Below are 26,233 nucleotides of genomic sequence, written 5' to 3' on the forward strand. Positions count from 1 at the left end.
AAACTTCTAAAATTCAGGGCGGGATAAAAAAAAATTAAAGATTTCTTTGGGTTAAATGCTGAAAGGATAGTAGCTCTTCTGTTTTTCATAAAAACAATTCATTTGGAAACCGAGACATTTATCATATATATGTGTATGTAACACAAATCCAACTGCAAACTGCACAGACCCAGATCTGACATTGCATAATGTGGCAGCATGTCTGGATCAATGCATTTTGCTAGCATTAATCATTAGAACAAAGAATATAGAAGTTCGCAAATGCACCCAACTTAAGCAGATTGATAGAAAGATTTTATATATATATATATATATATATATATATATATATATATATATATATATATATATATATATATATATATTTATAAACCATATTTGCATACCCTAAAATTCAGTAAATTAGCTGGACTTTTATTCCTTATTTTAAACAGAGGAACTTCTACTGGAAAAGCAAGGTTGGGAGAAGTGTGCGTGATAGGGTCATAATTCTTCTAAATGATGTGAAATGCTGGAACTTAAGTTCACTCAAGGTCTCATCAGTATAAAGCATCATTCCAGTTTTGGTAATTTACTTATACAGTATGGGGCCCCAAGTGGCCGAGTGGTCTAAAGAGCTCTCCGTTACAGATCATTGCCATCTCACCTCTGTCTGCCTAGGTTCGAGTCTCAGATTCTGCTAATGTGGGTATGTGAGAAAGCTTGCCAGTTGCTTCTCGAGGGTCAGTGGTTCTTTCCATGGTTTTCCCGGGTTCTTCCTCCACCATTAATACTGGCTGCCATGTATAGCCTTTCATGTGCTGAAAAATGGCATTAAACCCACAACAACAACAACTTATACAGTATATTTTGATAAAATAATATATGCTTTGGAAAATAAAGTAAGAATGATGGATGTTCAAGGGCTGTGCTCCCAGGAAATGTTGCTTTGGACTGGCAATCAAACTCAAATGAGGATCCCAAAATATAAAGCTGCAATGCCAATTTCGCTAGAGTCCAAGAGAGTTTAGTAAATTATGGCTTTAATGACCAAAGTCAGGAAGAATGGCAATCAGGAGTCATAACCCTGTACATGATTTTGCGGAAAGCAGAAAATAATATTCATTCAAGGTCTCATAAATCTGTATCTTAATTTCTCAATGCGATTTAAAGATCAAAAAGGATGCTGAAGTCATCTTGTGCAAACTGAAGCCAGGAAGATGTGAAATCAGGGGCTATAACTCTTGTGAACACGATTAATCCATGAAAAGGTACATGTTAGTTTATAAAACAGTGTTCAAACCAAACTGCACCAGAATATGTTGAACGGTTCATAAGCTCTGCCAGTTGCAAGCAACATCCCATGTCTTACGTTTTTTTTGCAGTAACCATAACTCTGTCCAAAGCAGAGTTGATGGGACATAACCCAAAGGTAGCTGGTGTATGCACCAAATTGCATTAGAATATTCAAAAATAGACACATCTATGTCAGCTGGTGTATGCACCAAATTGCATTAGAATATTCAAAAGTAGATACATCTATCTCAGCAGGCATATGCACGAAATTGCATTTGAATATTCAAAAGTAGGCACATCGGTGTCAGCTGGTGTATGCACCAAATTGCATTAGAATATTCAAAAGTAGACACATCTATGTCAGCTGGTGTATGCACCAAATTGCATTAGAATATTCAAAAGTAGATACATCTATCTCAGCAGGCATATGCACGAAATTGCATTTGAATATTCAAAAGTAGGCACATCGGTGTCAGCTGGTGTATGCACCAAATTGCATTAAAATATTCAAAAGTAGATACATCTATGTCAGTTGGTGTATGCACCATATTGCATTAGATTATGTTGAATTATTTCTGAGGTATGCTGGTCAAAACAATAAAATAGCTCAGTCAGAAATTGAACCTCAAAAAGGCCAACCTTTGAAGCAACATCTACATGTAAAAGGCAATTAGCCTATGAAATGGCATAACATTATGTGTTGCATAGTTTTGGTGGTTTTGCAAAGTGTATATAGATGGACAGAAATTACTCTTGGGTTCCCAGAACTTGATGTGGTGTTCTGAATATCAGTAGATGACAAGAAAAGGCAAATGATATCAATAATACAATTTTAAAGGTTTTAGATTCATATTTTGAAATTCAGCATTATGTAACAATATATTTGTTCTGTTGTAATTGTTACATTAGTTTACAATTAGAGTTTTACATACACGGTGCATATTTCCCTGTAAAGAATGACCAAATGCAAACATCAAAGCCAGCTATGCGATAATTTTTTGTTCTACTTATTAATCTTAAGAAACTATATGAACCCAGATCTGCTGGCACATTATGCATAGACCCAGATCTGCTGGCACATTATGCATAGACCCAGATCTGTTGACAAATTATGCATAAACCCAGATCTGTTGGCACATTATGCATAGACACAGATATGCTGGCACATTATGCAAAGACCCTGATCTGCTGGCACATTATGCATAGACACATATCTGCTGGCACATGATGCATAGACCCAGATCTGCTGGCACATTATGCATAGACCCAGATATGTTGGCACATTATGCATAGACACATATCTGCTGGCGCATTATGCATAGACCCAGATCTGCTGGCACATTATGCATAGACCTGGATCTTTTGACACATTATGAATAGACCCAGATCTGCTGGCACATTATGCATAGACACAGATATGTTGGCACACTATGCATAGACACAGATCTGCTGGCACATTATGCATAGACCCAGATCTGCTGGCACATTATGCATAGACCCAGATATGTTGGCACATTATGCATAGACACATATCTGCTGGCGCATTATGCATAGACCCAGATCTGCTGGCACATTATGCATAGACCTGGATCTTTTGACACATTATGAATAGACCCAGATCTGCTGGCACATTATGCATAGACACAGATATGTTGGCACATTATGCATAGACACAGATCTGCTGGCACATTATGCATAGATCTATATCTGCTGGCACATTATGCATAGACACATATCTGCTGGCACATGATGCATAGACCCAGATCTGCTGGCACATTATGCATAGACACATATCTGCTGGCGCATTATGCATAGACCCAGATCTGCTGGCACATTATGCATAGACCTGGATCTTTTGACACATTATGAATAGACCCAGATCTGCTGGCACATTATGCATAGACACAGATCTTTTGACACATTATGCATAGACACAGATATGTTGGCACATTATGCATAGACACAGATCTGCTGGCACATTATGCATAGACCCATATCTGCTGGCACATTATGCATAGACCCAGATCTGCTTACACATTATGCATAGACCTGGTTCTTTTGACACTTTATGCAAGGATGGACCTGGATCTATGCAGTTGGATCTGACTTATAAGCATGTATACATGGTAGTTTCAAATACTGTGTTTCTAGATGAAAGAGATTGGTTTTTGCATAGATGTACTTACATATTAAAAATATATGCTCTAAATATGTTCTTTGGTTTGTTTGTTTTTTAATATAAAGCATAAGAAATTTGATGACCATTTTTAGGCAGACTGGTTCAGAATTTTGCCAATTGTCACAATTTTACGGTGTGTGTGTGTATATATATATATATATATATATATATATATATATATATATATATATATATATATATATATATATATATATATATTTGCTTTGAAGTCTAATGACAGACTTTTTCTCCTGGTATGTTTCTTTATTTCTTTCTTCTTGTCATTTTTGTCTATCTCTTTTAATTGACTTTTATTCTCAAGCGAGCAAGACCCCATGTGATGCATCTTTTCAAGGTTACATTTTTATTTTCAAGGTCATTATTGTCCCAGTGGAACCCAGTACAGCACCCAGTATCCGTGTCCACCTGGGAAATACAATCCATACACAAGCCTAACTGCCCTTTCCAGTTGTGTGAACTGCCCTGGAGGACAATATTGTGAGGGCTATGGTAACTCAGCCCCCACTGGCAACTGCAGTGCAGGCTGGTATTGTTCAGGTGGTGCAAGTGTTCCAAACACCACTCTCAATGGTGGCAAATGTCAATTAGGATATTATTGCCCAGTAGGTAAGTTTCCAGTCTAAAATTATACATTTTGTGTAAAATGTTTGAGTTTTTATTCCTTCAAGAGTGAACTGCCAGTCAAATAACTTGTCATTTTTTCTTCCAAGGAAATTGAAATCTGCACATCGTCACTGCTTAATTTAAGAATGATTTAAATTTGTCTGCGAATAACCATGATGTTCTTACTTAACACAATTCTACTGAATCAGCTTTGTTTATTTATGAACCTAGTTATACACTTGGAATAATCAGTGATGTCACTGTTCAGTCATATGGACTCAGCTATGTTCATTTATAAATCTGGTTTTACACTTGAAAAAAGACAATGAAGAAGAAATGTCTGTAAATATATATATATATATATATATATATATATATATATATATATATATATATATATATATATATATATATACATACATACATACATACATACATATATATATACATACATATATATACATATATATATACATACATATATATACATACATATATATACATACATATATATATACATACATATATATATATATATATATATATATATATATATATATATATATATATATATATATATATATATATATATATAATTTTCCATGTTTGAATTTGTTTATATTGTGCAAAACATTTTATGTATTATGTGGTAATATATTATGTTAGAAGATACATTGTTTCTTGAAACATGAGTTTTGCAAAACAAGCACTTTGATTAGTGCAAAAGCGATGGTACTCATATGGAGCCTCTTTAATATGGGCAGTAAACAATTTCCAGTTAACATATAGACTCTGATCTGTTAGTCAATCACACAATGGAATATTTGTTATAGACCCTAATCTGTAAGTCATAGCACAGTGACATTTCTCCTTCAAATATGTTCCCCAATCACATTACATTAGAAATATTAGCCTGCTACCTCACACATCCAGCCATTATAAAAGACAAAGATTTGTCTTTCCCTATCTATATCAATAGACAAAAAGTAGTAACTCTTGCCCATCACCTCCCCTTGATGCCACCAGGTGTTACCAATTTTAGCTTTGCTGCCTTACAGACTACACATTGTACATTTTATCCTCCAACAATTCAGCCCTTTTTGTGTTCCAGTGGGCTCATCCAACGTTCATTTTGGATTTTATGTAGATTTATTGCTTTATTTTACAATTCTGTCGATTTTTGATTGATTTTGTAACTTGTCAGGACTTCATCTTGTAAGACCACCATAGAACCACACTATTGTTGACCTTTTTCAAGGTAATTATGAGTAAGTGTACCTTATACCAGGTAATTATGAGTTAGTGTAACTTATACAAGGCAAATATGAGTTAGTGTACCTTATATAAGGTAATTATGAGTTAGTGTACCTTATACAAGGCAAATATGAGTTACTGTACTTTATACAATGTTATTATGAAATAGTGTACCTTATACAAGGTAATTATGAGTTAGTGTTTAGGGTCCCTTATACAAAATAATTATGAGTTAGTGTACCTTTGACTTTATTTCTTACTCCTTTTATTATGGTTCTCGTGGGTCAGTGGTTCTTTCCAGGGTTTTCCTGGGTTCTTCCTTCACCATTAATACTGGCCACTATGTATAGCCTATCGTGTGCTGAAAAATGGTGTTAAACCCCACAACAACAACAACAACAACTTCTATTATGGAGCTCATATTAGCGAAAGTGCTGCTTGATAATTATACTTAGTTTATTCATAATTCATGCTTTTTTGATAGAATTGTGGTTTAATTATTAACTAAGTATTGTGCATAAGTTTATAACAGGGCCATAAGCTTCTGATATGACACTTTCACTGATCACTTTCAATGATCTGTACGTTGTTTTTGCAGCAAAGTAATTTCAGCTCATTGTTAATGTCTGCTTTAGTTTGTGTTTTTTGTGTCATATCAGTTTTTAGTGATGTATATGCAGTTTAAGAGCATGACTCTTGTTTTGTTTATACTATGTATACAATGTTTATACTATGTATACAATGTTTATACTATGTATACAATGTTTCTATGTATACATTGTTTATACTATGTATACAATGTTTCTACTATGTATACAATGTTTATACTATGTATACAATGTTTCTACTATGTATACAATGTTTCTGTGTATACAATGTTTCTACTATGTATACAATGTTTCTACTATGTATACAATGTTTATACTATGTATACAATGTTTATGCTATGTATACAATGTTTCTACTATGTATACAATGTTTATACTATGTATACAATGTTTCTATGTATACAATGTTTATACTATGTATACAATGTTTCTACTATGTATACAGTGTTTCTACTGTGCAGTGTCTATAATACTTAGTCATTGGAAGTCTGGGCTTCTGATTTAGGTGATTAGTCACATACTGATTGGCAAATCTATGCTTTGTTTTCTCTTCTTGTGTCATTATAGAAGGAATGTTTACTTTACACATGAAATGCACATTCACAGCAATTTTCCATTCAACACTGAAGGGAAAGAAAGACAGAACAAATAAAGGAAGACAACCCATGGTTAGTTGTTTAGGCAGCCCATCAGGCATAAGTCCCCCCGCATGTCCGAGTATGGCCTTCGAGTCTGTATGTCCAGGTGCATGTGGTTCATGCTGGATCCATTAAAAGTGATGTACCATCACCAGCCATCCAGCTGTCACTGACCATCTTGACATTGCCAACTGTCCAGCTGACACCAGTAGTCCAGCCGACACTGGCAGTCCAATAGTCACAGCATGGGGACCTCTTGGTTACAGACACCCAGCAACACCCACACGTAGGAGCTGATGGCTAGGTTCTTTGATTTATTATTCTGCAGAAGACCTGATCCCGCTTGGCTGTCTTTTTATATGAGCAATGCCAGAACATTGGCGCCCTGTTTTATGTCCTCTTTATCAAACAGTCATGATCATGCCCAAGATTTGAACATTCCTGTATCACTGGGGCAATCCAGGTCAGCAGACCACTGAAGAACCCCCAGGCAGATATAACAGTAGGTACTGCCACTAGCATGCACAGTGGGGGTGCCCACCTGTTGCTGACCTTCTCTACCATCAGCAACACCAGGGACCTTGGGAAATGGCCTCTATGCACCAACATCCTATAAATGAAGGCTGTCATCAATACCTTTCATTTCTGAAAAGATCACTTCTGAGGCAATAATGGTTCTCATTCAGTCAGACAACTCTGTGGTGGTGACCTATCTCCTCAAGCAGGGAGGCACCAAATCACTTGACCTGTGTGTTCTGATTTTGGCATTTTCTACTTGGGTTCAAAACTCTCCATATCATCATACAAATCAGACACGTTAGGTGGTCATGTCCTTTGCACAGGAAGGTCCCTCTATCAATCAGGTCTTTATTCTGATTTGCGCACTTAAAGGGCATCTGATGATTGACTTCTTGTCAACGAGGTGGAATCAAGATCTACGTACCATCTTCTCTCCAGTTCCAGACCAAAAGTTTGAACCTTTGATGCACTGTCAATCATTTGGGATGGGTTGTGGGCCCCCCTTTTGATGATGGGACAAACCCTGGCTGACCGATCTACTCTTTCTAACAATAGTACATGCAGGAAGATTTTGTCCAACCAAAATCTTTTCTAGCATTCACTGCCATGGTAGTCCTTCCCTGCCCAGAACACCATCTTCTTCTACATGCTTGTCTCTAACCAGGACAGCCTTGTGAGTCAAACAATTCAAACCCTCATTTGTAAAGAAAATCTTGAGAATAAGCAGACCGTCCACTGTGAACGCTCATGTGGGAAAGTGGCATTACTTTAAGGACTGGTGTCATACCAACTACATCATCCCTCTGCATACCTCAATCCATCAACTGGCCGACTTTCTTTGACTCTTTGAGGAGAAACAGTTGTCCCCTATTGCTACTAAAGGCTACTGTCCCATTAACTTGGACACATTCTGACATCATGGCAAACATGTTTTTGGGTGGGATAGAGGCCTATCAAATCTTTTAGACAATATGGGTCTCAATTGAACAATATCCCTCATTTTGTCTCCAGATGAATCCAGTCCTAAGTTTTAACATAGTTCAGTTCGAATCCCTTTAAGCTTCTGGTCTATACTTTGCTAAAATCTCTATCATACAGGTGATGTTTCCTGATAGCTTTCACTTCTGCATGCAGGGTAGGAGAGCTAAATGCCCCTTTATGTCCACCCCAACTCAGTGGCCGAGTGGTCTAAAGTTCTCTCCGTTATGGATCACTGCCATCTCACCTCTGTCTGCGTGGGTTTGAGTCTAGGATTCAGCCAATGTGGGTATGTGAGAAAGCTTGCCAGTAGCTTCTCGTGAGTCGGTGGTTCTTCCCAGGGTTTTCCCGAGTTCTTCCTCCACCCGTAATACTGGCCAACATGCATAGCCTATCATGTGCTGAAAAATGGCGTTAAACCCAACAACAACAACAACAACAACATAAACACCCCAACTCCCTTCAGTTGAGAATGGAGGGTTTTGTAGTTCTCATCGCACCATCATAGGTTACCATCTGCCAGTAGACAAACAGTTGTCATTTGCTCACTCTCCTCCATAGCCAGGTTGAGAATAGTAGCCATGTTTGCGCTATCAGGCACTACCATCAAGGGCACAGCCATGGCATGCACAAATGCTTCTTCCTTTTGGAACACTGGATTTAATTCTTCAAGCCCTTTCTTTAGGGCTGAAGTGGGTCATACACTTGGTATACTCTGACATCTCACCAGATCAGAGTTGCCTCACATAGCTTACTGCTCCAAGGTTTTGAACAATCCCTGTGAGCCAGAACAAAGGTTATCATGTTTCGAGCCCTTTCTTCATGGCTGAAGTTGGTTATGTGATTGGTGTACTCTGAAGGCTCACCACATCTGAGTAACCTCACATAGATTATTGCACAGAAGTTTCTAGCTATTTCTGCTAGCCTCCCATTCGAACGCAACATTCCAAACCGAGATATAATTGATTGAAGCTGTTGGCTGGCAGGCAGAGCCAACCTTTTCGAGCCTTTTTTCAGAGATTTTGACATTGTAGAGGCAACCTATAATCTGTTGGGTCCAGTGGCAGCAGCACAGACAGCCACCGGACCCAAGCTGGAGCAGTCAATACACCCTGTTAGCTTCGCTGGATTTGCTTGTGAAGTTTTGGTAGGTAAGAAGATTTAAATAATCATCTTCTTAACTGTGTGTTAGGGTCACATGTCAAGTGACCCCAGGCAGTGTTGCTTATGTAGTTAGGAGAACAGGTTATCGATCACATGGTGAATTCAACCAGTCTTCCCTGGAAGGATACCATATATAGGGGTCGGATGCTCAGCGTCCCCTCCTGCTATTCCTTATTCTCCTAACGTAATGTGATTGGAGAACGTTTTCGACGGTGAAAGCAAATTTTTTAAGTAAATTATTTTCTCTGAGAATACTTACCAGATCACATTACTTAAACACCCTCCCAACCTCCCTGCCCTGCAAGCATCTTCATTAGTTTTTCACTTAGCTGAAAAATGGTGACACCTGGTGGTATCAAGGGGAGGTAATGGGCAAGAGTTATTGCATATTGTCTATTGATAAAGATAAGGAAAGAGGAATTTTTGTATTTTAGTAGGGCTGGATTCATGCAGTAGCAGGCTAATATTCCTAACGTAACGTGATTGGGTAAGTATTCTTTGAGAAACATAATTTACTTAAAAATTTGCTGTTTGGTATAATCCCTGTTCTGTCTGTCTGTAACACAATGGAATATTTGGTATAGTCCCTAATCTGTCAGTCATAACATAATGACATATATGGTATAATGGGTAATCCCTGACCTGTCAGTCATTAACACAATGGCATATTTTGTATGGATCCTGATCTGTCAGTCAAAAACACAATGGTTTATTCAGTAATGTCCCTGATATGTTATTCAATAACACAATGGCATATATGGTGTAGACACTGATTTGGCAGTCCATAACACTTTAGTATATTTTGGTGTATGATCTCTCCAATTTGGTATACATTGTACACAAGCACATAAAGAATTTTCATATCAGACTTTTTAAATATATGATGCTTTTTGTCAAATTTTTTTATTGCAGAATGTTGATTTGAGCTTTTCTGATTAATTGCAGGTTCCTCGGACCCCAAACCTTGCCCTGGAGGTAGATATTGTCAGTTTACTGGACTCGAGATCTGGACAGGCTTATGTTCAGCAGGTTATTATTGCACAGCCCGTGCTTCCTCACCAACACCAACAGATGGCATTACTGGTAATATCTGCCCTAAGGGCTACTATTGCACAGAGGGATCAACAGCACCCACACCTTGTAGCCCAGGCACATACAGCGCTAACAAGGGCAATACAAACTCCTCTGATTGTATACCATGCACATATGGACAATACTGCAGTAACTATAGCATGGCAGCTACATCAGGTTAGTGTCAGTACAGCTTGACCTTGAAACTCTTGATAGTTCTAAAGGGTAGAAGAGAGAGAGAGAGAGAGAGAGAGAGAGAGGAGGGAAAAAATAGAATTTACATATATATTGGAATTAAAAATTATTATTTTATTGTTTAATTGATAATGTCGGCATTTTCAAAGCATAATTATGATGAATTTGAGGTAGGAATATCATTTTAGTGCATTGTGTCTAATTCATTATGAATATGTAATATGAAACTAATCCACACCACCACCTGTCCATAACAAAACTAATCCACACCACCACCTGTCCATAACAAAACTAATCCACACCACCACCTGTCCATAACAAAACCAACACATGCATGAAAATTTTATAGCAGTAAATAGTAAATAAATATAAAATGTTTGCTCATTTGATCCATATTACAGTTCTGCCATATAAAAGAACATCTGTACGTAATTGACAGCTCCAAATCAATTATGCCTCCATATTGCCATATTCAGGATGCCTTAATGTCAATGATATGATACCTCTATATCAAGGACATTTTGATATAAAAGATGCCTCTGTATCAGAAACAATTCCATAACAAGGGTGTGTCCATATAAAGGACACATACTCATATATGAAACCATATTTACCCGTATATCAAGAAAATCTGACTATAAAGGACAGTTTTAAAAGTGAATCGGCCTTTTATATTTCTAAATGATTTTTTTTCTTCATTTGCAACAGGTAACTGCATGGCAGGATATTACTGCCCACAAGGTGAGTCCACTTCAAACCAAAACCTGTGTCCAGTTGGTTACTACTGTCCAGCAGCAGCAGCTAACCCCATTATCTGTTCCAGTGGCTCATACCAGGATCAGAATGGACAGACCAAATGTAAAACCTGCCCCAGTGGCTACTATTGTGACAACAGTCTCGGAGTTGTGGTCATCAACGACACCATCAAATGTCCAACTGGATATTACTGCCCTGATGGTACGTAAGTTTGGATGTGTTTGTGTCAGTGTTATCCATCTCAATGTCTGCCTTCTTCTCTCTTCATCATTGCATGTGTCTGTCAGTCATTAGTCTCTTGGGGTAAGCGTATTGATTTGGGGATCAAAGGTCAGTATCACTGCAACTAAAAGAAGAATAATGGTTTCTGAGCAACATTTTCAGTTCTTGACTGTGTACTGTAACCAAAGTTAGTGGGTGACCTCCACATCAGGCAAAAAAGAAGCCTGATCATTTTGAGTGAAAAGGTGAAAGGTCAAGGTAACTGTGATTGAAAGAAGAAAACAGCTTTTGCATAATAGCTTCAGTTTTAGACCATATCCTTTTACTAAAGTTTGTAAAAAGCATACACTTAAAGTATGGAAGTGGCCTATTGATTTTGGGGTCAAAAGGTCAATGGTCAAGATGATTTTGATGGGGTTTTGCAGAATAACTTTCATTCTATTGTAAGTTCCTTGACCAAGGTTAAAGCAATAGAGAAAGATTAAGATTCAGGAATTTAACATTAGAGATCACAGTCATGGTAGGTCCAAAAATATGACAAATAATGCCTAAAAACATATTTCATTTTGGGAAAGAGATTGTGTATGAAAAAATATAGGATCCCACATTGAGAAGGATTTTAAACAATTACATGATGGTCAATATTAAAACTTAACTTACATCAGATGTAATTGTGCTAAAGCAGCATGCATTATTAATATACATTGTTTAAATTTGATATGGGTGCATTAGAATTGGTAAGTTAGAAGATGAATAACCATGACAAAGAAAGATATTCCATCACTATTTTCTTATCACATCTCATCATCAAATAAAAATGATGCCCCATTATGAGAGAGAGAGAGAGAGAGAGAGAGAGAGAGAGGAATGTCTTGACAGTTTATAATTGTTCAGTCACTTTTGACTGTGATGATACCCAATGTACAAAAGTGCAGTACCATATTCCATTATCCATTCCTCAATAAATTTCATATGAAATGAATTCATGTAACTCTTGATTTATATCTATTGTTTTAGGTACTTCAAAGAGTAACCAATATCCATGTCCCCTGGGCACATTTAACAATGTGACAGGATTGAACCAGAGTTCTGACTGTACACCATGTTCTCCAAAGTTATACTGTGGAAGTGTGGGGCTCAGTGCTCCTTCAGGGCCATGTCAGGCTGGATATTACTGTAAACAGTATGCTATGATGTCCACACCAAACCAGACAACTAATGCCAATGTCTGTCCAGCAGGTAATCCGTGGTGTGTGTGTGTGTGTGTGTGTGTGTGCATGTGTGTGTGTTTGTGTTTGTGTGTGTGTGTGTGCGTGCATGTATGTATGTGTGTGTGTGTGTGTGTATATATATATATATATATATATATATATATATATATATATATATATATATATATAAATAAAGATGAATATTTACAGTTGTTTAATTAACTTCTCTACAGTTTGATTGCACATTTGTAAGAATGCATGTAGATGATGACAAAAACAATGATGACAATAATAATAATGTTGATAATTACAGCATAACATGGCATTTTTAAAACATTATTGGCTATATCCTGCCAAGGAAATGGAAGCTAAATTATTTTGAATGTTAAAATATCTAATGTATATAAATACAGGGACTAAAAAAAGAAATAAAATTGGTAGTCACCAGGAAGATGGACGTAAGATTCAAACCACCATTGTCCAAGTTTATAAGTAGCCAGCCATGACAGTATAACCATATAACCAGGTTACTGACATCTTGTCTTTTATTGAGAACTTGTACATTACTGATATCTCGTCTGGTACTGTCATCTCATCTGTTATTTACATCTGATCTATTACTGGCGTCTTGTCTTTTATTGAGAACTTGTCCATTACTGATATCTCATCTGGTTCTGTCATCTCATCTGTTATTTACATGTCATCTGTTACTGTCATCTTGTCTTTTATTGAGAACTTGCTCATTACTGATATCCCATCTGGTACTGTCATCTCCTCTGTTACTGACACCTCATCTATTAATGACATCTCACCTATTACTGACATATATTAGTCATCTCTTTTGACTGCCTCTAAGAAAAGTGAGCTATTTGTGTAGCAAATGGACAAAGGTTTAAGCGCTTTATACATTTTTTCTTAAGGTTCTTACTGCCCAGAAGGGACAGCTGATCCAATAGCTTGTCCAGCTGGCACATTCGGTGCCACAACACGACTGAAAAATGAGTCGGAATGTACTCCTTGTAACGCTGGATATTACTGTGAGACACCTGGACTCACTCACAATGAAGGTAAACTATTTTTCTTCATTTCTTTGTTTTCATTATTATTTTAGTTATTTTTTCAGTTTGGGATTTCTTGTACTTTATTTATCAGTTTGATTTTCTTTTCATTAAGGTTCTCAATTCATATATGCCTACGTGATTGTTTTGAAACCTTGTTAGTAAATTTGTTACATTCTTTCATACTGTATCTAATGAATAATGAATGTATCTGATTCATAATCTACTATATTTATAGGTTACTGCATTTTTAATAATAATAATAATAATAATACTTTATTTGTAGAGGGTGACTTGTTAGTCAAGGATATGGGAAAATATGAACAAGTTTTTTGAATGGAAATACTGCATGACATTGGGAGTGAAGTATATCCATCCAACAAAGCGAGTTCATATTTTTCCATACAAATGCAGTCACCTTTTTATTACATGCTGATTTTCGCATTCCACCTAAGGCTTAATTATATAAACTAAAGTACACTACAAGAAACAAAGTAACTGAATATATGCTGTATTCCAAACCAAATACACAAGCGCAGATTCATCATTACACAACAACAACATTGTATAAAAAAAGTTAACGTGGAATGTGCCAAAGCATCTGCAATGTGGCAGTCCACAAAACATCTGCTTTAATTCATTCAGAAACAAATTTAATAAACCAAAACATAAAGTGTCTACTACAAGAGTGTACATGATTTGTTTACAAAGTAGTTCCTAATTCACTATTGGGCACACGAGTTCAATATGAAGTTGCACACAAGTTCAATATTGTAAAATATTGCACAATTCTGACAATGTAAAGTTAACAAAGAAAAAATGAACATATAATAATGAATACTGACTAAATCATAATTTAGTATATTTAATGAATACTGACTCTATCTAATGAATAATGAATATATCTAATGAATAATTTACTATATTAAATAAATACTGACTGTTATCTGATGCAAACTAAAAGATTGTCTCAAATAAATACAAACTGTAACTGATAAACACTACTGAGGATCTCATGCATGATTAACATATTGCCTCTGGGGGATTATTTATATATTATTACCTGAAATGAGGAATAGGAGACATATTTTTACTGTTAATCCAATTCTATTAAAATATTCTTGATTCAGAGTGTTTTTCTATTGCCAGATGGATAAAAATGTTTGTTGTCAATTGGCTATTCTGCCTGCACCTACATAACTGGATTTTATTGTTTGTTTTCTTATTGGACCATGCTTTTAGCTTTAAGGTCCTTTTCTGTTCGAAATCTGAAACTAACTTTTTGCAAACTTTCATCTGTTCATGTGCTATTTGGACTAGTCTTCTTTAGATTTTACTACAGAAAGTCTTAAAGTCAGAAACAAACTCAGGTTCTGGAAAAAGCATTTTTTTTTTAAATTGAGTCTGAAAAATTAGGTATTTTATGCTATTGGTTTTAACATGAACTTTATATAATTGTAAAGCTGAATCTTTTGTTTTCTCTAAAACCACTGAAAGTGGCCTAATTTTATTGTCCCTCCCATTCACTATTGAAATGATCTAAGAATATTTTAAGCAAACCACATAGACCATATAAAGTATCCTCTTTCCAACATCAAATTTATCATAGAGATTCTACAGGCTGTATGTACTCTCAGTACTTTGATTCTTAATGTTACCTCATGGCTATTTCTTCATAGTCATTTAGTTCTAGAAACAATTGCTCTCTTTAATGATGGGTGCTTTTTGCAATGTAATCATTCTAAAATGATGGTAAAGAAAAATTCAAGAATAAAGTTACAAAAGTCAACTTTACAAATTAAATCTGATTATTTTGACTGACTTTGTGAACATTTTATTCTAGGACTATGTGTTGCTGGTTATTACTGTGAAGAGGGGTCCAGGTCCAGGAGAAATGCTCTCTGTACCCCAGGCAACTATTGCCCTCAAGGCTCTGACACTCCAAAGAGATGCCCAGTGGTCAGTTTGCTGATATTCTGTTACTTTCATATCTTCCTGTTCTTTTTCATAATTAGTCTGTTTAGAAATACAAGAACTGTATTGCTGATATGTTTAGCATAAAGATTTTATTAAATATATGGTTAAGAATGATGCCTTCCATTACTTGCTAGCTGAAAATGAGATTAAGAATTATGCCTTCTATTACTTGCTAGTTGAAAATGAGATTAAGAATGATGCCTTCCATTACTTGCTAGTTGAAAATGAGATTAAGAATTATGCCTTCCATTACTTGCTAGTTGAAAATGAGATTAAGAATTATGCCTTCCATTACTTGCTAGCTGAAAATGAGATTAAGAATTATGCCTTCCATTACTTGCTAGCTGGGGGGCCCCAAGTGGCCGAGTGGTCTAAAGTGCTCTCTGTTACAGATTACTGCCATCTCACCTCTGTCTGCGTGGGTTCGAGTCTCGGATTAGGCTAATGTGGGTATGTGAGAAAGCTTGCCAGTAGCTTCTCGTGGGTCGGTGGTTCTTTCCGTTTTTTTGGGGGGTTCTTCCTCCACCATTAATACTGGCCGCCATGTATAGCCTATCATGTGCTGAAAAATGGCGTTAAACCCTACAACAACAACAACTTACTAGCTGAAAATGAGATTAAGAATGATGCCTTCCATTACTTGCTAGTTGAAAATGAGATTAAGAATGATGCCTTCCATTATTTGCTAGTTGAAAATGAGATTAAGAATGATGCCTTCCATTACTTGCTGGCTGAAAATATTAAAAAATATTCAAAAAATTGAGAGCGCAAATTCAAAATGGTTTCCTAATGTTTCGAGTTATGCAAGCTTTTCATTAGGGGAGAAAAAGAAATATATAAAACAAACACATAACACAAAATCTGTGAGACAGTTCTAGACTCCTATATGTTTAGAATCTATATATATATATATATATATATATATATATATATATATATATATATATATATATATATATATATATATATATAAATGTTTATATTTAACACCACAAGATCCTCTGCACTCACTCACTTTCTTTGCATGTTCTGTATGGAAAGAACCTACTAGCTTAAAATGTTGCATCCTATCAATCATAGCAAAAATTGTTGAACAGTTCAAATTACATTAAAATGTACATAAAAAATAAGGTTGCATTGCTATTGTCTGCATTACTTGGACTTTCTTAGATTCCACCTGGGAGTCCCTCTAACTTTTTGTAGCATTTCTATTTATCATTGTAGGGATGGGGTGGGTGATAATTTTGACCTTGGCATAGTAAACAGCACTAAAATTAAATAGTAGTTTAACATCTGTGTATAGAATAAACAAGAAATTGAGTTAGGGTAGCACCAGAATGAATCCATTCCTATATGTCCTTACAAGAAAATCCTGAAATTTTCTACTGTTAATACTATATTTAGAGTTAATATTCCTTAATGGTAAATTTGTATGCAGAATGAATTTGTATTATGCGCCTTTCACTTCCAGGGCACCTTCAACCCCTACTATGGCCTGAACAGCTCTGGCCAGTGCAGTCCATGTACAGAAGGACAATTTTGTGGGCAAGAAGGCCTCAATGAGACCTCTGGGCCTTGTGAGGCAGGGTTCTATTGCCCTTCAGGGCAAGACTCCTCAAGGCCCTCTGCATATCCCTGCACTGTGGGCCACTATTGCCCAGAAAACAGCTCCAATCCTGTGCCTTGTGCCAATGGAACATACACCAATCACACTCAGGCAATAACCTGCTATACCTGTCCTAGAGGATGGTAAGTAGATGTTATGTGATGTTATGTGATGTAATACTTCTGAATAAAACCTACAATTCACTCATGCATTGCTCCATGTCAATAGATGATGTTTAATAATTATGTTCACAAGTAACAGATAAAGAAATATTCATTAGGTTGTTTAATTCTTTAGCTTTTTTTCCTTATTTCTAAATTCCTTTAAAGACCATGAATTTTTCATTAAAAAGTCATCACTTTACAAACAGAACTTGCACTTTCTTAAACTATCCAAGAATTTTAGTTAAACCTATGTTAGTGCAAAAAGCTTGACATAAGATAATTTTTCTGTTTGATTAATACAACAAAACTTATGTCATTTTAAGTATTTTTGATACATTACCTTTTCTGTTACTTTTATATACAATTTACAGAATTTTAACATCTTTATGTTTTGTTTTTGATCTTGTTTGTACTTATACATTTCTTTTGGAAGGCATTTTCATCCTAAATTTTTGTGCAATGCAAGTTTACATTTTTCAAGCTTAATCTTTTTGACACGGTTTGTCCTGTTTTATCATGAGGTGCTGTAAGATACTACGGTACTTCATAAATTCTAAATTGTCTTTATCCATTTGTTTATAAGACATGCTTTCATTAATACAAAACTTATTATCATAATGATTTTCTAAATTCATTGAATGTAGTGTATTCTTTTTAATAAAATTTTCATGATTTTATCATTTTTAATTTGTATATGATGCACATGTCTTGCTAGTAGTACAAATGAACATTTTTCTTGCAGAATTCCCATTTTTATTGTATGATCAGTTTATGCTAATAAAAATGTTTCTTTTTTTAAAAATATACCCAAGCATTCACATTTTTTGTTTTCTAGGTATTGTATTAATGGCAACCTGATTAACCCTTGTCCAAAAGGTTACTATTGCCAAGATGGCACTGAATTCAACTGGCAGCAGTGCCCACCAGGCACCTTCAATAATGGCACTGGCCTAACAGAGATAGCAGAATGCAAGCCCTGCCCTGGAGGGCATTATTGTGATGCTTATGCAGCCACAGGCCCTACTGGGCTTTGTGATGCAGGATATTATTGTGAATATGGCGTGGACAGGGCACAGCCCACTGGAGGAAATTCAACCCATGCTGGTAAATGGTTTAGAATTGAAATCAAATTGGCAGTTTTACTTGTTCATTTTTAGTATATGATTAATGGACATTCTTGCAAGTTACTGTATATGATATATCAGTATATTAGATTTGTGTTGGTTTGCCTTTTTTGCATGTAAGATATAACTCTCGATTAATTAACATATTGTTAGGCATAACTAGCTTTCATATGTTTTCAAGATAGTGATGGCATTTGTAATGCAGTGACATATGAAAGCATTTTTATTTAGTCATGTTTTCTCTTGTTTTGGGGGGTGAACATTTTTTAATCCTTTATTTTAATATTTCTGATGTAATGAGTTCTTAAAAGAATGGGACCCACACATTTTTTTAAAATGTCAAATATCAGTCTATACTCAAACCTAATTTTGTCTCCATCTTTTCATAGAAAATGGAGATGTTGTTGTTGTTGATGTTGTAGAGTTTAAAGCCATTTTTCAGCACACGATAGGCTATACATGGCGGCCAGTATTAATAGTGGAGGAAGAACCCGGAAAACCCCAGAAAGAACCACCGACCCACGAGAAGCTACTGGCAGGCTTTCTCACATACCCACATTAGCCGAATCCGAGACTCAAACCCACGCAGACAGAGGTGAGATATCAGTGATCCATAACGGAGAGCGCTTTAGACCACTCGGCCACTCGGGGCCCCAGAAAATGGAGATTACACTGGGTTTATTTGCCCATCCTTCCATCCATGTGTCCCACATTTTTTCACAGTAATTAATATTTGATTTCAACCAAATTTGATATGTTGACTGATATTGATTAGACAATAGCTGAGTTCAGTTTTCAGCCTCTTTTTTTATTTATGGGGAGTTACAGACCCTGATTGTCATACCCACCCACTTTCACTTCTGCAGAATAACTCCTTTAATTACTTTGCATTACATTCAAAAATTTAGTTTGCAGCTTAATATAGATGTCAGCTTGATTGGCAACATTTAGCATTTCAGTTCTGAATAATAACTCTCTTATTTTGCTATGCTACTTGATTTTCATGAAATCTTGGCCGTGTTTGATTGTACATCATCATTGTTCAGGGTTATAGTCCTTGATATCCAGATTCATCCACTTTTGTTTTCACACAATATTCTCCTGTATTTTTAATTTGATTTGAACCAAATTATAGAGATATCTTGATATGGATGAGACCTCAGCCGAGTTCATTTGTCATCACTTTCATGCTTCAATTAGTGGAGTTGTGGTCTGAGATTGACATACCCATCCTGTTTAATTTATGCACAAAACTCATTTATTTCTGGTTGGATTTGAACCAGATTTGGTAGATTGCTTGCTATTGATGTTCATAAACTGAGTTTCATTATCAGCATTCTACATTCATTTATATAGGAGAGTATAATTCTTTTGGTTATTAGATACATTTACTTTCAGTTGCTTGTAATAAATCGAATAAATTGCAGCGAGATTTGGTACACCAGTTGAGAACTTGGGTGAGATCAATTGTCAGCATTATATGTTGTGTAGGAGATTTACTGCACCTGATTCTCATACTCACCCTTTTCGTTTGTTTTAGAATAAAGAATTTAGTAAACTGATTGATGTTAACAAGACTTCACTGAGTTTGTCAGTGTTGCTTAGATATATTTTCGGCATTTGGTGTCATCTTTCAGCAGAGATATGGACTCTGTTGGTGTTCCTCTTCTTGCCTGTCTCTCCCCCTAGTTTCCTTCTTACAAAGCAGTTTCCTTAACTCTTTTGAATTTCAACCATTTTGAACACAGCTTTATCCTGAGAACACCTTGGTATTGTTTGATTTAGTTGAGTCCACCTTGGTGAAAGCTTGACATAGTGATCACTTTATGTGTGGTTGTATGTTTATCTGTCCATTACTCCGCACTAAAATTAAACTCAGTGATTGTCTGTTTATCTGTCCATTACTCCACACTCCATTAATCCACACTAAAATTAATCTCTGTCATTGTCGGTTTATCTGTCCATTACTCCACACTAAAATTAAACTCTGTAATTGTCTGTTTATCTGTCCATTACTCCACACTAAAATTAAACTGTGATTGTCTGTTTATCTGTCCATTACTCCACACTAAAATTAAACTGTGATTGTCTGTTTATCTGTCCATTACTCAACACTAAAATTAAACTCTATGATTGTCTGTTTATCTGGCCATTACTCCACACTAAAATTAAACTCAGTGTTAAGGTTAGATCAACATAAGTGTGAAAAGTTTGAACTTAACTGAATAGATTATGGGATGGCCATCATCACTGAGTGCAGTTATTTCCTGATTGTTTGATTTTAACACATTAGTTCCCTTAATTATTATCACATTTCTAGTCCACCCACTATGGTTTCAACACATTAATTCCCTTAATTATTATTGGATTTCTAGTCCACCCACTTTGGTTTCAACACAGTTATTCTCTCCATTATTATTGGATTTCTAGTCCACCCACTATGGTTTCAACACATTAATTCCCTTAATTATGATTGGTTTTCTAGTCCACCTAGTTTGGTTTCAACACAGTTATTCTCTCCATTATTATTGGATTTCTAGTCCACCCACTTTGGTTTCAACATGGTAATTCCCTCAATTATTATTGGATTTCCAGTCCACCCACTTTGGTATCAACATGGTAATTCCCTTAATTATTATTGGATTTCTAGTCCACTCACTATGGTTTCAACATGGTTATTCCCTTAGTTATATTTGGTTTTGTAGTCCATCCACTTTGGTTTCACCACATTTATTCCCTTAATTATTATTGGATTTCCAGTCCACCCACTTTGGTATCAACACAGTAATTTCATTAATCATTATTGGATTTCAAGTTCACCCACTTTGGTATCAACAGAGTAATTCCCTTAATTATTATTATTGGATTTCTAGTCCACCCACATTGATTTAAACATGGCAATTCCCATAATTATTATTGGATTTCTAGTCCACCCACATTGATTTAAGCATGGCAATTCCATTAATTATTATTGGATTTCTAGTCCACTCACTTTGTTTTCAACACGGTAATTCCACTAATTATTACTGGATTTCTAGTTCACCCACTTTTGTATCAACAATGCAATTCCCTTAATTATTATTGGATTTCTGGTTCATCCACTTTGGTACCAACATGGTAATTCCAAAATTATTATTGGATTTCTAGTCCACCCACTTTGGTATCAACATGGTAATTCCCAAATTATTATTATATTTCAAGAAATGTTACATGCATCTGTGTACCAATATTACTTTAGCAGAATTTGATTCCATACTATTCTAATTTTGGTTTTTGGTCTCATTCTGGTTTTGCATTATTGCTTCCTTTCATCACTTGTTTTCATTTTTGCTGGTTTAGAACAAAATGGAATGCATTTCCCAATATCAGAATTTCCATTTGTAGTGTTTTAAAGGGAGATAACTGTTACATTGTGTTTCATCCTGTTAAAGCTGTGTGGTTTAGTAAAATAGTAAATTCATAAAATTCACAAGACAGCACTGTATACAAAATGAATAAAAATATAACTGCAACAACAATAAATATAGAATAATAGGTATGGAGTACTTGGTAGATTTTATTTATTGTTTTGCTTTGTTCAAGAATCATTGTACAGGTACAATCATAGGTGATGCAGTGATATATGTCACACTTGTTTACATCTGCATTAATGAGAAATATATCTTGGTTACTAAGGGATGAAAAGTTATGTTAGTACTAAGAATCTTGTACTGGATTATTATGCATAATGACTGTTGGCTGGTGGAATTTAGTGGCAGCTTGACTATAATTGATTTTCAAATCCATTCATAAAATGTTAATTCAAATTTTGTTTGGTTTTCATTAATCATTCACTGCATTGTGTTTTGCATTTGCATTCTTGTTTTTCTTCAAAATTTATTCATCATATCAATACTTGATGAGAGTTCACCTGTGGTCTTCATTACCATTAGCATCTTCATTTGCCATATGACTATTGTAACTTAGCCGCTCTGCTACAAAACTTCATTCCTGATTTACCAAACAAAATGTGTGGAACATCAATTCCTGGAATTTGCTTGTTCCAGCATGTACAAATTATTTAGTATACAGAATGCATAGAAGGATAATTACATGCCCCCTTAAATTAGCAAATGCATAACACCCATATATTGGCAACAAATTATGCAACAGGCAGGTTTTCTGTTCCTGACCTGATATATTCCTGTTTATTTTGCTGCAAATACTACTTGTATTAGAATGACTTATAAAAGAAGGCTATAATAAAGAAAATATTGTAAAATATGCACCATTTTTGTTGGATTAAATTTGAATTTATTCTTATTTTATAATCTTGTTTTATTTACAGCTGGTGGAACTGGAAGTGGAAATGTTTGCACAGTCGGCCATTACTGTCCTCAGGGCACAACTCTGCCACTCCCTTGTGGAGCTGGTACATACAGCAATGAGACTGGGCTCTCTTCCTGTATTCCTTGCCCAGCAGGCTACTATTGTGAAGTTGGCATTGATGAATATGTGTCTTACCCTTGCCCTGGAGGGCACTATTGCCCAGCGGGCACTAGTAGCAGTACCCAGTACCCATGCCCAGCAAGCACATTCTATAACTACACCAAAGCTCAGAGTGTCAGTGATTGCATACCTTGCCCTGGAGGGTACTATTGTGAGACAGGTGGCCTTAGTATTCCAACAGGCCAATGTTCAGAAGGTCAGAATTATATTTAAATTTTTCTTTTGTTTAATTTCATTTCAATTGGAAACACCTGCACATACATAAGGACAGTTCTTTTATAGGCTGGTCATATCTTGTAGCCAGATATTTTAACAGATGATAACTGTTGCCATCGGTACACTAATTTCTTGTAATGAGACAAATGTATACATATTATATCATCTGAAATCATTATCAATATAAATATTTTATCATCTGAAATCATTTAAAGGAATATTTTCATGTTCTTTTCTATTATCTCTCTTTTCTAACATTAACATTTCAGCTGAAAAATTAATATCAATTAACATTTGATTAAAGAACTTCTCTTTAAATCAGTTAGTTTGTGACAAATTTAACTGATTAAGTTAGTGACAAAAATTGCATAAAAGTAAAGTTTATTTAAAAGAATGGATTTTAACACAGTTTTGCAGAATATTTGAACTGCACTTTATCTATAGATTTCTATTTCTCACAACTGTTGGTCTTCCTCAAAGTCTTGTCACAAAACATTGTTTTGAAAATTTATGTAAAAAATAATCTAATTAGAATATGGAACCTAATCTTGATGTGATATTTTTAATTAATTCCAGGATGGTACTGTACTGGCAACTCTAGCTCAGCCACACCTTCAAGTCCTCAGGGTGGGAAATGCCAGCCAGGGTATTATTGCCCACTTGGGTCACATGTCCCCATTGTCTGCAGTCCTGGGACATACTGTCAGACTGCTGGCCTTGCTGCACCCACAGGCAACTGTACAGCTGGTGAGATGATAAGCTATATCACATTTAGCAAATTTTTTTAATCCATGCGTACCACATTTAACCAATTAGTAATCATATAAACCATATTTAGCCATACAATATTGAATTATTACACATTTAACCAATTAGTAAGCATATAAACTATATTTAGCCATGCAGTATTGAATTATTACACATTTAACAGATTAGTAATCATATAAACCATATTTAGTCATACAGTATTGAATTATTACACATTTAACAAATTAGTAATCATATAAACCATATTTAGCCATACAGTATTGAATTATTACACACTTAACCAATTAGTAAGCATAGAAACCATATTTAGCCATACAGTATTGAATTATTACACATTTGACCAATTAGTAATCACATAAACCATATTTAACCATACAGTATTGAATTATTACACACTTAACCAATTAGTAATCATATAAACCATATCTAGCCATACAGTATTGAATTATTACAAATTTAACCAATTAGTAATCATATAAACCATATCTAACCATACAATATTATTACACATTTGACTGGCTACAACATAAATGAAGTCCAGCATTACATACACATTTTTGAGGACCCATCCAAAGTCTCATGGTAGTGACAGATGCCATTAATACTATTATGTCACTATGGAAAGAATATGAGAACAAAATATAAATTTAATTTTTTATTTGTGTACATATTCATAACATACCTATTAACAGATGCAAAATATTAATTAGTGATTTTCTTCATAATTAGTAGTTTCCATACGATGGTTAGAGAATTTACAAGAAAAATTATACAATAATAAGAATTGCAACAATCATAAATATTTAATAAAAACAGATTGCCTGATTCAGTATGAAGCCAAACAAACAAAGTAACATAAGGATGCAGTTAGTGAGAGCTAAGTCATCAAGATCTGTTGTTTACTTTATTATGTAAAGAGTAAAATTGTTATTTTAGTGCTTAGCATTGCTTGGAACAGACATATGCAACTTCCTTCAGAATGTGGACTGGATAACAATTTTTAAATGCAGCTTCTTTCAGGTTGTGGGCTGGATAACAATTTTTAAATGCAACTTCCTTCAGGTTGTGGGCTGGATAACAATTTTTAAAGGCAACTTGCTTCAGGATATGGGCTGGATAACAATTTTTAAATGCAGCTTCCTTTTGGGTGTGGGCTGGATAACAATTTTTAAATGCAACTTCCTTCAGGGTGTGGGCTGGATAACAATTTTTAAATGCAGCTTACTTCAGGGTGTGGGCTGGATAACAGTTTTTAAATGCAACTTCCTTCAGGGTGTGGGCTGGACAAAAATTTTTAAAGGCAACTGTGAGCCGCAGCAAACAAAACCTGGCTGTGGACCACACATTGACATGCCTAGTTTATAAAACTTACATCTATCTTCTTAATGTATTGCACAATATTATTTTGATAAATCAAGGTCTTTCCTCAAATATAACTGACATGTCCATTATCAGTAAGATTTTAATTGATATCAAATTGTTGTACAATGCAGTGTTAATTGCTTTACTCTTTCTTGGTCTATACTCCACTGACTGCCTGACTATTATTCATAATTCTGCTGTATTTGACTTATAAGTATTTTTTCTGTGAATTGTACAGCATGAAACTTTTATTTTTTTGCAGGTTACTACTGCATTTTACAAGCTAACAATTCAGCACCAACTGATGGTATCACTGGTAACATTTGTCCAGTTGGTCACTACTGCCCAATGGGCAGTTCTTCAGCCAATCCATGCCCAAATGGCTATTTCCTGAATACCACACGGCAAGATGAGGAATCTGACTGTACTCTCTGCACACCTGGAATGTATTGCCCAGGCATTGGGCAACAATTTCCTCAGGGCAAGTGTGATGCTGGATACTATTGCCCTGGAGGGCAAAATGTGTCAGCACCTACAGACTACAAGTAGGTATATCCATCAAAATGATAACATTTCCAATGCAAGTTCAGTTTCATAGAATGTATTGTACAATTACTTGACAATTCTAGTTTAATGAGTAGAATTGATACCCCCTCCATAAAAACAGAGAGAAAAGGAAGAAAAAGACTTTAGTTAAAAGTCCATTTTGTTGAATTTCTTCATTCAATTCTAAAGCTTAGAATCTGCATCCTAGCAATGGAATTTTAAATTTAACA

General features: G+C 35.3%; 1 protein-coding gene across 1 annotated transcript in view; it reads left to right on the top strand.

Moving 5' to 3' along the window:
- Positions 1-26,233, top strand: part of LOC149790601 (uncharacterized) — a 400,967-nt gene that overhangs the window by 209,504 nt on the left and 165,230 nt on the right. Inside the window, exons 55-65 of the mRNA XM_089972700.1 lie at positions 3,830-4,081; positions 10,185-10,487; positions 11,214-11,462; positions 12,501-12,722; positions 13,615-13,761; positions 15,596-15,711; positions 17,201-17,478; positions 18,335-18,603; positions 22,951-23,307; positions 23,904-24,074; positions 25,720-26,002. Coding sequence (XP_089828826.1) covers positions 3,830-4,081; positions 10,185-10,487; positions 11,214-11,462; positions 12,501-12,722; positions 13,615-13,761; positions 15,596-15,711; positions 17,201-17,478; positions 18,335-18,603; positions 22,951-23,307; positions 23,904-24,074; positions 25,720-26,002 — 2,647 coding nt within the window. The remainder of the gene's footprint in view (positions 1-3,829; positions 4,082-10,184; positions 10,488-11,213; positions 11,463-12,500; positions 12,723-13,614; positions 13,762-15,595; positions 15,712-17,200; positions 17,479-18,334; positions 18,604-22,950; positions 23,308-23,903; positions 24,075-25,719; positions 26,003-26,233) is intronic.

The sequence above is a fragment of the Sinohyriopsis cumingii genome, chromosome 10 (genome assembly GCF_028554795.1).
Source record: "Sinohyriopsis cumingii isolate HCF-2022 chromosome 10, ASM2855479v2, whole genome shotgun sequence".
Lineage (NCBI taxonomy): Eukaryota > Metazoa > Mollusca > Bivalvia > Unionida > Unionidae > Sinohyriopsis > Sinohyriopsis cumingii.